At 42.6% G+C, this 12,126-nt stretch overlaps 1 protein-coding gene across 4 annotated transcripts in view; it reads left to right on the forward strand.

The window, feature by feature from the left end:
- Positions 1-10,972, forward strand: part of Vrk1 (VRK serine/threonine kinase 1) — a 93,666-nt gene extending 82,694 nt beyond the window's left edge. For 3 of the 4 annotated variants that reach the window (XM_026782228.1, XM_005343527.3, XM_013351043.2), the window contains exons 12-13: positions 5,863-5,953; positions 10,560-10,972. In XM_026782228.1, coding sequence (XP_026638029.1) covers positions 5,863-5,953; positions 10,560-10,591 — 123 coding nt within the window. In that variant the 3' untranslated portion in view covers positions 10,592-10,972. The remainder of the gene's footprint in view (positions 1-5,862; positions 5,954-10,559) is intronic. The other variant, XM_026782229.1, reaches the window with a different exon arrangement.
- Positions 10,973-12,126: the final 1,154 nt, after the last annotated feature.

Genomic DNA, 12,126 nt, shown 5'->3' on the forward strand with positions numbered 1-12,126 from the left:
AGAGAGAGAGAGAATTCATCTTTGTAAGCATGCAACCCTCCCATCCCCGCCGCCTCCCAGTCCCCCGTCTTTGCTGGTATCTGGGAGAGCTGGAATCTACTTTCCTTTTTCACATTGAACTTTTGCACATTTTCTTCTCTCTGTGAAACTGCTCTCTGGACTTGTAGCTCACTCATCTCATTTGCTCTACTTTTCAGTCATATTTTAGGGGAAATGGTGATTTTCTTTGTGTCGTGTTCTTCTTTTTCATTAACTAAATTTATTCTTTAACACCGTAACATGTATATATATGCATGCCCACCTATCACCCACCCTGTCCAAACTCCTTCTATCCCATCTTCTTCTTCCTTCAGACAAATCTCTCTCACATCCCTGTCATTTGTTTGTGACCCACTGAATTTAACTAGGGCAGTCTGTGTGACCATAGGTTTTGAGGTCCTTGTTGGAGCCTGGTGGGCTCACCCGTTGGTGCACAGCTGAGGACGGTAACTCCCCTTCTCCCAGAATTTGTTGGTGGCCAATAGATCAGCAGGGATGGGTAAAGTCCAGTAGTCTCTCTCCTATCCATAACTGTGTTACCAGTGTGATAGCCTTTTATGTCTCTTTATGGATAGGGATTGCTATTTTTAATGATTCTGAACATAGAAATTCTATGTGCTGCTTGGGCTTGCTTAGTAGTGTCTCTTTTTTGGTTTTGTAACTTTTCTTAGATTTTGTTCCTCAGCCCAGTTGCCCATTTCCCTGTCTAATGTTTTTCCTGCAGTGTCTACTGCCACTGTGAGAGGATGAGAGATTGGTGACATGGGGTGGGGGAGGTCAGCTCTTCTGCTCTCATGCCCTCAGGACTGGCTCACCCATGACAGTGACAACAGGGTCAGCCCTAGTATGCTGCCCAGGTGGGATTTGCTTTTTTACCGATCATCGTGGAGACAGACAGCTATAATGTGACCTTGTATCATATCTGCAGTGGGTGCCCGAGGGTTTTCTTCTTACTTGAGAGTCTGTAGAGGACTTGTTGCTGGGAGTAAGTAATCCTTCAAGCTTCGGACTGTCAACTGGCTACTTCAGAACCACCTTCCACCTACTTTCATATGGACAATGTAGCCTTCACATGAGTGTTTGTGGTATAGCTTATAAGAGGGGTCTGGCAGCTCTGCTGGCCTTCCAAGTCCAATGACCCGAGCTTGATCTCTAGACCCATGGAACTGTGAAGGAGAGCATTAGCTCCATAGAGTTGTTCTCTGGCCTCCACGTGTTCTTTGGTTGCATATGCACATATCCATCCACCCAACCCCGCAATTACTAAATTGTCTGTGTTTGGTGGGGGAGGGGGGCTCAGAAAAGGCACCCTGAGTGCCTAGGGCCATTCTGCTAACATCTGTAGGGTAGTTTGCCTCAAAGAAGCTCAAGGCACTTAGGAAATCTCCTAGTGATTTTAGTCATAAAATATAGATAATTAAGACATAACTAGCTGCCTATTTTTGCCTTTTCCCATGAATTGTCCTTAAAACATCTTAAGTTTTTGACATTAGTGGTACAAGTGATGGGGCCCTCCGAGGAAAGCATGAGTGACAAAACTTCACATTAATTCCAACATGGTAGAGAATATACAGGCATCAGTCTCTAGAGCTCAGTTCATTGACTCTAGAACACTTTAGTTTAAGTGACTAGCAAGGTTGCTTGTGGCAGAGTTAGTCCAGGAGAGCCCTTGCTGCCAAAGGTTGCACATGTTGTCCTCAGATGTGCAGCTGAACCTTTCCCGGCATAAGTTGCTACTTTACTAGGAACCTCTGGAAGGAGTGTGTCTGTAGGCTCTGGCTAGGTTTTCTGCTCACCTTATTCATTAACTGTTTTTCTAATAAAATGAGTATCAGGAGGGCTCCTAAACAGCTTTTTCTCTGGGTCTTCAAGAGGCGAGCCAGAGGGGACACAAACATGCTGCATAATAGGCAAGTGGGTGGTAAAGAGGATGCTATCCTGTGATGCCCGGCACAGATGACTGCATCGGTAGTGGCTGCACAGCTAAATGGTTGCTGGTGATTGCTGGTGTACCCTTTCAGGTGCTCATGGTAAACCCTTCCATGTAGGAACGAACACTGTGAATTTAAACATTTTCCTTTTTAAAACTCTCCTCCCTAAACTTGTTAATAGTTAGCAAAATTACTTGAATTGTATTTCTTCTTCCTATCCCCAGAGCAGATTAAAATTGTTAGTAAGAGAATTAAATTTAGACAAATGTCTAAATTTAGATAAATAACTGGAAAATTGGGAGTTGGCCATGAAGGCATGTTATGTTATGCCTGCTTAAGAATGAATACTTCATAGAATGAAATTCCATGTATGTAGGGTTATATGGAGCATCCGTTTGTGAAACATGGAAAGGATTTTTATACACAGTGTATGAAAAGGCATCCAGGTGTGGAGACTGAACATGTGTGTATTTAATGCTTTTATAAAAATTGCAGGACTTTTCTACTTTAGTCCCCTCCTTTTTGGGGGTGAGACTGTGTCACTGTATAGCCCTGGCTGGCCTGGAACTCATTATGTAGACCAGTCTGGCCCCCACTCACAAAAATCTGCTCTCCTTGAGTGCTGGGATTAAAGGCGTGTGGCATCATGTCAGATGGTTTTAATCTTATTTTGTTTTAATAACGTTCAGAAGAAGCTAGTCACCGTGCTAGCCACACAGTAGATGCTGTCTTCACTTGGGTAGAGGCTGGTGCTCTGGAGAAAGATGTTACAGTGTCCCTTACTCGTGGAGCGGTCTTAGTCTTTGCTCCACCTCAGACAACAAGCATTTTACTGTGTTCTAACAGTATTGGATGAGTCTTCAAATCATCCGTCTTTCTCAAAAAAGTCATTTGTTTATTTCCTAGCCTACTTTCCATTTTTAATTTCTTCTTCTAACTGTGAATAATACTTTCTAATGTTTTCTGAGAGCATCACTTACTTGTTTGAAGATGGCCATGGGTCTGGATGGTATTTCCTAAAGGCCGTCACATGCTCTTGCTTATGATTTTCTAGAGCTTGACTTGAGCAGAGAATCGGTCTATGGTTTTGCCGCTGAAGATTTTTGTTGTCCTTTTTGTTGAAACAGCTCTCTTGGTCTCCAGTCAGTGTTTAGACTATTAGTAAATTATCAGTCCAGTACAGTCAGCTGATTTGTCTTCCTGTTTCTAAATTGGAAGTGAGAAGCAACTAATTAACTGAATTTTAACCTAGCATATCTGAACACTTTAAAAATATAATGTGTAGGGTATATACTAATGTCCTTTGAAATAAACCTATTTTTTAAAGAGCTTTTTCTTTTTTCTTTTTTTTAAAATTTATTTATTTATTAAGGATTTCTGCCTCCTCCCCACCACCGCCTCCCATTTCCCTCCCCCTCCCCCGATCAAGTCCCTCTCCCTCATCTGCTTGAAAAGCAATCAGGGTTCCCTGACCTGTGGGAAGTCCAAGGACCGCCCACCTCCATCCAGGTTTAGTAAGTTGAGCATCCAAACTGCCTAGGCTCCCCCAAAGCCAGTATGTGCAGTAGGATCAAAAACCCATTGCCATTGTTCTTGAGTTCTTAAAGAGCTTTTTCTATGTTGAATTAAAAGCACACTCTATCCCATGTGTATTTTGTAAGTTGCCCCTGTGTGTCATACAGTATTTTGGTTTCATTTATAAATGCAAATAAAGGCACCTGCGAGACATTGTGGGCACTGTCAGAGAATCAAAGATCGACACAGCCGCTTGGGAAGCTTTTCATTTCGGATGAAGCCCACACGCGCACACCCAAAGCGTAAGGATACTGGCAGAAATGCTCAGAAGACAGCCCAGCAGCCTGTTTGGGATTTTTGTGTGTTGCCCTATGAATTATGTGCCATCCTTACAGTGTTAAGCTAGACTGACTTCATTTGTTTTGCTAACTGGTGATCTTTAGATCATGGGCCCTTTCTCCCCAGACAGCATGTGCTGTCAGAAAAGTTGGGTAGGAGCTTCCTGACTGGGGTGTGGGTGAATGTGACCACCACCTTCCTTGATGCACAGGTGTTCCTTTCCTCAGCTGAATGCTGTCTGATTTTCATTCCTTGTAGTTCACCTGTATGGAGATTAAGAAAGCTCATTTTTTATTAAATAAGCTTCAAAACAGATTGAATGTGCTGGGCTCTTCAGTCAGAAATACCGGCTAGCTCCCTTCATAATGAGCACTTCAAAACTACCCTCTAAAATCTGGAAACTGCTTTCTAGCCTATATGGAACACAGAACAGAGCTGAAATATTCCTCCTTAATTTGGGTCTGAACGAACAAAAGTGTCTGTGTTTATCCCTGCCTAATGCATCACAAGTCTGCTGACACACTAACCTTGGAGTCTTGGCTGCCGTTAATCAGGCCTGTGAACCGGCAGGAAAGACGTACCTAACGCACTCCATCAGTGCACTTGCATATGGAGGCTCTCACAGGGGAGCTGCCTGTGCCAGCTGAGGGTTACCTGCCCACTGCAGTTATTGTATGTAATTATCGAGCCAATCTGTTCAGCCCAGCAGGGTTTAGATGGTAATCATGAAGCAACACTTTGGAAAAGAAAGATGTAAGGCATTCTCCCCTTCCCTCATCAGCTGTGTGAAGTTAGAACTGTTCTCATGGCTATGTTTAAGAAGCAGTACCTTCTTATACAAATCTCCTAAGTGAATGACATTGAAAGTTCCTTAAGGTTTAATCGGGTTATTCATTGGGTACAGGCTAGGTTCCTCTGTGTTCCTCTACAGCCACCTTATACGTGCCTTAAAACAGTGGGCTTGGTCGTGATGCACGTACAGCAGCTCTAAGCACTGGATATGAATCATGGTAGCTTGCGCACGTTGGCTTTGTTATCTGGGGCAGAACCTGTGGTTACCATTAGGGAAAGAATGCTGTGCTGCCAGTGAATATTATCTTCTTCAGTGTACACAAAATGGCCTGCAGCAAGGAACACTCTGAGATGAAGTTGAACTTAATTGCTAGACAGTGTAAGTGAGGACGTCCTGTTGCATCATGCTGTGGAGTCTGGGACATGTCAGATGCATATCTAAATTGATCCAGAATTACTTCATGGAACTTAGAGAATCTCTGAATAGAATTCGGACTGCTGCACATTTTACTTTGGGCACACATAGGATAAGACTACATGAAAAATGTGTTTTATATTTATTGCCAACATCCCTCTATAAATACACTTATAGAGATGTTAACTAATTAAATGACTCAGCACAGAATTGGCCCAGCTCAGTCTTGTAGAGTGTTTGTGAAGAGTGGAAGGCAAAGGAGTACAGACAGGCCCGTTCTCCAGATGCGAGCCAAGAACATGGACGATGGAAGGACCAGTGTGGAGAATCTGAACGACTTCCAGGCCACCAGGAGAACTCGCTGCTTAGAATGTCACTCAGCAATGTTTATGGCACTCAAGTATTTGCTAAGAAGCATTCTAAAGAAACACTGGTTCATGGACAGAATTTGCCAACAAATTTAGACCCTAGGTGTGAGGTGAGGTGTGTGTGTGTGTTCTCAGGCTCGCAGCCTCTGCATCTTCCTCCATCCATGTTGTGAAGAAGTATGAGTGTCACTGGCCTGTGAAGACATTTCATGTCCTGAAAGAATTTCTTCTTGATCAAGTGTGACTTAGTGGTAGACTAAAGCATGGGAAGTTAGAGGTGGTGGAAGAAAAGATTCTCCACCCAGCTGACTGCTGGAGGGCTGTGTTCCAGATCCTTCTGTTAGGTTCTTCTGTTTGTTTTGAGACTCCTACACTGAGATATGCTAATTTATGTATATTTGCTTTTGTGGGCAGAAGACTACATCTCTCTCTCTTGTCTTTTAAACTTTCTTTCATGTGTAAGAAGCGGAAGAAAGAAGTAGAAGAAAGCACGGTGCGTAGTGTGGAAGACATGGAGTGCTCGGATACACAGGTGGAAGAGGCCATACAGACTCGTAAGTGAGGAGCATTGCTTAGTCCTTCCTTGTACAGCCCCAAGTTGTACTTCCTCCCACATGACAGGCTAACCACGTGAGTCGTAGAATTTCCATTTGATGATAAACTATCCTGTGGATAGGTTTTGTGTTGGCACAGTGTGTATTGGAGTGTCTTTCGTATACACATTATGTCACTTGTTCTTCACAGCAGGCGTGACTGGGACTTAGGAGGTAGAGACCAGAATTGCCTGTCAGGCCCACAGCTTTCCACTCCCTCACAGTGAGTCATATACCTCGTGGCATGCTTGTGCCACAGTCCACTTCTCTGCAGCAGCACATCCCAGCCAGTTAGGAAGTTTGGAAACTTCACTGTTTAGGGTAGTTGATGCAAAAGCAAAGATTTGAAGTTACTTCTAGTTTTAGAGGCTGGCACTGAAGGCAATGCCTGTAAAACCACAGTTAGAAATGGTGTCAGCAAAGGCAGCATCTGCACGGGCCAGCTAAGACGACTTGTCTGTGTATTGGTGTCCCCATGCAGTGCTTTTTTGGATTGAGTGCTTCTTAAAGATTTCTTTCCTCTTTCTCAACATTTTGTTTATTTGTTGGTCCTGGGGCATTTCTTAATTTCTGATGAATAGCCATGTTTTGGGCAAAAATGTCAGGATATCATAAATGCCCTGCTGACTTAGGCCAGCACTGTATTTTGACAGTGGCTTTGGTACATGCTGGAAAGTAGCTTTTGAAAATGAGCCACCTTTATCCTGATTTTTATTAGTATTTAGTCCTTATATATTATGGATCCAACATGGTCGGGTTCATCTGCATTTACCCAGAGAGTCCCTGGGATGTCAGGAGGGCGTCAGTTCACTCTGGAGGCCAAAACTCTGCAGTAGTTCCTTTCCTTTAATGCTGCCATCTCCCATTTGCTACTGTTTGTTTTTTACTGCCTCCTTCCCTGTCTTGTTCATTTTGTTACTAGGAAGTGAGGAGTCCCAAGGTGCAATACATGGAAGCATGTCTCAGCCAGAGGCGAGCTGCAGCAGCTCTGACAGTGAGTGGGAACGAACTAAGTAGCACTGATGAAGACGTTCTGTTCTTACCTTTGAACACACCCTCAAGCTTTAAAGCAGCCTTTTCATTGCAGTTGATGCAAGCCTCATGTTGTAGTAGGCCAGACCAGGAGTCTGTCCAGGCGGGTCCCAGATGTGCCTGAGTCAGACATGCACTCTTAGCCTGTGGGTCATTGGCGACCTGAATGCTGCTGGATAAACATAGAGGGTCTTCGCTTTGAGAGTGTGTGACTTAAAATTCTTCATTTAACTATGAACACTTTAGTGCTGGCAGTTTTGATATAAGAATATAGTAACTGTTCACCAGTCAGTAGTGGTCTTTAATCCCAACACTGGGGTGGGGGTCGGGGGCAGAGGCAGGTGGATCTCTGTGAGTTTGAGGCCAGCCTGGTCTACAGGAGCTTGTTCCAGGACAGCTAGGGCTGTTACACAAAGAAACCGTGTCTCAAAAAACCTAAATAAATAAATAAACAAACAAACAAATAAATAAATAAATAAGGAATGTAGTAACTGTAACTGGCAGTTCTTATGAGAAAGTATCACTGAGCTTAGATGGTACTCCTTATTTAGAACTGCTCCATTGCTCAAAAACTTTTTTGTTTTGCTTTTGAACACAGTATTTCTCTGTTGCAGCCCTAGACCAGGCTGGCCTAGAACTCAGAGATCCACCTGCTTCTGCCTCCTGATTGAGGCTGCCACCATGCCCAGCTGCTTAACTTCTTAAGAATAATCAGATTCTTCTGTATTCATGCAAACTCAGAATTACTTTGCTTAGTTAACACACACATGCACACACACCCTGTTAAGATGGTCTTGCTATGTATGTTTGGCAGGCCTGTAGCTCTCTAAGTAGCCATGGCTGGCCTTGAATTCAGAGATCCACTTGTCTCTGTGCCCCCACCCCCACCCCAAATTGGGATTAAAGGGGTACACCACTATGCCCAACATTTTGCTTAAATGATTGTTTTGTTTTTTCATTGCAGCCCCCCCCTCCGCCGTCAAAGTGCAAGGGTAGTTATTTTACTATTAGAATATTCATAGGGGAGAAATATTGCCTGAGTAGTTGGTAAATGTTGATTCTAGGGAAGGAAAAAAAAACAGGCCAAGGGTCATGTAAATGTATACATCTATAGTCATCAATTTAAATCACTTCATGGAGAGGGTGCATTGCTGCTTTTCTGTTTTTTAATATTTTGAGAAATACGATAAATTCCATAAATTTTGCGGTTTGGAGCTTTAGGATTTTGTGTCATAAATGTGTTTCAGGAATGGCTGTCTTTAGTGGCAGCTCTAGAAATGTCAGTTTCTTCATTAACAATTTTATTTTCAAACACAGTTTTTGGTTTACAATGTGGTGAGAGACTTTTCTCACCGTGTGATCTTTTAGAATGCTGTGCCTCGCAAAATGGGAGCAACTCTCCTTTAATATCTATTTAGACCATTTTAAAACCGTGTGTAATTTTCTTGATACACCTAAACTCATTTTGAATAGTTGGGGGTCTATTGTGTGGGCACGCACTCTGAAAGCTTTCTCTGTGTTATTGTGCAGGCTGTGAGAGAAAGAGAGGGTGACGGGTGGTGCCCAGAACAAACTGAGGCCTCTAATCCTTTTATTTTTATGCAAGGCATAATTTTTACCAATTGAGAAAATTTGGTTATTTGCTGCAAGTAATTTCCCCCTCTTACAAAATGATAAGTCTTAAAAACCATGTATATTCTGGTATTTTAAAACTGTGCCAATATTTCAGAATTGTACTAAAAATTAGTTGATGTGGCCATGATCCTTATGGCTTGTGTGCTTCTCCTTGTCGGACAATGGGAGACCACTCTTCTGGGGGTTACTTAGTCGTCAAGCACTAAGGGCTGGGAAAATACCAGTCAGGGATCAGATATTTATAAGAAAACCCTGCTGGATGCTCCCCACGTTCACCTATTTATAAAACGGTGAAAGGGTTTCCCCCAACTTGTATATTTTATTTTTCAACTATCATATTTTACACGTTGATTTTATGATTAGGTCTGTTGCCAGCAGTACTGTGTTGTGAATGTGGTTTTATTTTAAAGAGACATAGATTCCAAGAGGAATCTAAATTGCATTCTAAATCTTAGGAGCATTCTGAATTGCAGCAAGCAGTGCTAAGTCTAGACCACAGGGACAAGCAGTAATATTTAGCATAAGAGTGAATTGTCAAGTTAGGATGTTTGTAAGAGAGCATTGGTTAAGTACAGCGTGGCAGTTACGTCTTGTCTGCCATGTGCCTTTGGACTCAAAGCTCACCGGAAGTGAGCTGCTTGGTGTTGATTTGGAGATGGCTGTCAGGACAGCCTCACAGTCACAACAGTTCTCGTTTTCTTTGTAGATTTGAATTTAACATTCTAGAAATGAAAACCTCAAAATATACCATGGAATTTATTTTGCAATATCAAAGGTTTTGATTTCTTCTTGGGTCGGTCTTTTTTAGCTTATTTTTATTAGTGTAGGTTAATTATACATGATAATGGTTTTGTTGTGGTACTTGTGTTTCTGTAGAATGTAGAATGTGTTTGTTCTGGCCACTCTCCCATACATGCCTTTCCTCTTCCCACTTACTCCCTCTTTGTCTGTTTACTTGCCTGGTTTCTTAGTTTCATTAGGGTTGGTAGAGAGTCCTGGTTGAGGCGTTACTTACACAACCACCCCAGCAACTATTTTTGCCTGTATGCACACATAGAGGGGCGGGGCTTTATAAGCCCCTCTAGCTACCAGTATATTATAGTTAAGAAAAGCCCCAGATTGTTAGTCAGCCATGGTGTACCGGCTGTGTGAGTGGCGCATGGTGCTCACGAAAGTTTGTGTGACTGAAGTGAACAGTTGAACAGAAACTGACTGAAAAAAATTTAATTTTAAAACTGATTTTCCAGCTAAGTAACTAAAACCGCCCATGATCAGAATACCTTTAGAAACTATAATTACTTGTGTGGGATTAGAAATTTTATCTCAGATTCAAAGAAAATTCTTTTTCAAAAAGAAGTTGGTTAACTATCAACTACCAGGATGCCCTCATTCCAATACTGTGGGTCATTCTGATCCAGAGAGCCTGAGGCTGGGGAAGAACCTGAGGTCAGTGCCGGGCTGTTTGGTCAGGCCAGGGAGAAGAATCCCTTTGTGAGGTGGATAGGAGCTGTTCCTAGGGTCTTAGGTCAGGATTGGCTGTGAGGGGCAGCAGGGAGGACTGTCCTGTTAGCTCAGCTTTGGGGAGTAGGCTGTAAAGGACAGCCCTCTTGTCGTTGTGCCGTGTGTAACCCCAGTGTATCCCCAGGAAGTTGCACTGGAACTTAATGTATTAAATTTTATAGTACAAATCTTGGGTAGAAATGCTGGGATGTGCTTTTCCTGGTGGGCTGCGACTGAACAGTAAACTGACAGTTCCTAGACTCTCCAGCCACAGCCAGGCCCTGTGTGGAGTTCATTTCCACAGACATCAGTCAGGCAGATATGAAGAGATTTGGGTTTCTGACCCTCCCTTTTGTGAAGTAATGATTACTGATGTGACTTTTTCTGATTCCTCTTCAAGGTTCAAGAACCAGAAAGAAAGCCCAGAAGTAAGCGAGCTGCCAGGAATCAACTTTTCTGCATACTCATTTGGCTTTTCTCCTTTTCTACTTTATGTGTTATTTTCATGTGAGTCTTGTGGGGTCATAGTAATAATTAAATGGCTATTTTTTTTAAAAACAAACTTTATTAAAATGAATATTTTGTGTACTTTATTGAAGGATAGTTTATAAAATCCCTGAATCTTTAGTCATTACAACCTGTGTGGTTTGGGGCCCTGAGAGTGTGTGCCGACCCTGGCTGCTGTGCACTCTCCAGAGTAGGTAGGCTCCTTGCTTTAAGGGAGGTACAGAACTTAAAGGTCTCTTTTGCTTGGTGTAACTATACAATTTGTTACGACAATAAAGTTTGGTCTACGTGGATTCTGTTCTTTTACACAAGCATGAATTGAATGCCTGCTGTATGCACAAAGGAGGAGTTCAGTAAATCCAGTGTATCTGTGAGATAACATGCACGTTTGAAAGTCAGATTATGTAAGACTAACATGGAAGGTAAACAATAGGAGGACAGTAGACAGTGATCACCCGGTGGTACAAGACCAAAGATATTAAGTACCTGGTGCCTTCCAAGAAAGTCCTGTGTGCAGGGTGTTCAGAACCTTCCTGTGGTGGTCTCAGTAGGAATGGCTCCTATAGACCCCTGTGTTTGAATGCACTATTAGGAGGTGTGACCTTGTTAGATGAAGTATGTCACTGTGGAAATGGGCTTTGAGGTCTCTGATGCTCAAGCTATGCCCAGTGTGGGCTGCTGTCTGCGGCTCAAGATGTAGAACTCTCAGCTCCTTTTCCAGCACATTGTCTGCCTGAACGCTGCCATGAAGATAATGGACTAAACCTCTGAAACTGTAAGCCAACCCTAATTAAGTGTTTTCCTTGACAAGAATTGCTGTGGTCATGGTGTCTTTTCACAGCAATAGAAACCCTAACTAAGACATCCCCCATTTAGATGTTGTTTTTTTATTTTTGCAAGTTTCAGTTTTGTAAAAATGTTAATTTATAAAACAAATTTAAGTTCTGTAGAGTTTTTTGTTTTTTAAGTTGTTTTTCTGGTGTTTTGAGTCTGATTTACATAGCTCATTTGTCCTCAAACTCCTGACCTGCCTGCCTCTACTTCCCAAAGGCTAGGATTACTGGTGTGCGTCTGCCCTACAATAGTTGCAGAGAATACAGTCATGCACCACACACTAGCTGCAGGGATTATAGGTGTGTAACCTCTACTAGCTTCAGGGATTACAGCTGTGCACCTCGCACTAGCTGGAGTGGTTACAGCTGTGTACCCCATACTGGCTTCAGGGGTTATAGGTGTATACCCCCTACTAGCTGCAGGGATTACAGCTATGCGTCTCACACTAGCTAGAGTGGTTACAGCTGTATACCCCACATTAACTGCAGGGATTATAGATGTGTACACTCATGCTAGATGGAAAATTTTCATGATTAGAAAACTTAAGATAGTTTTCCAAGTTGTTTGAGGAATAAAGCTCAGAAAATGTAGCATGTTTCTGAACAATTTCAAGAGACATTCCTCAA

This window comes from Microtus ochrogaster, chromosome 1 (genome assembly GCF_000317375.1).
Source record: "Microtus ochrogaster isolate Prairie Vole_2 chromosome 1, MicOch1.0, whole genome shotgun sequence".
NCBI classification, from domain to species: Eukaryota; Metazoa; Chordata; class Mammalia; order Rodentia; family Cricetidae; genus Microtus; species Microtus ochrogaster.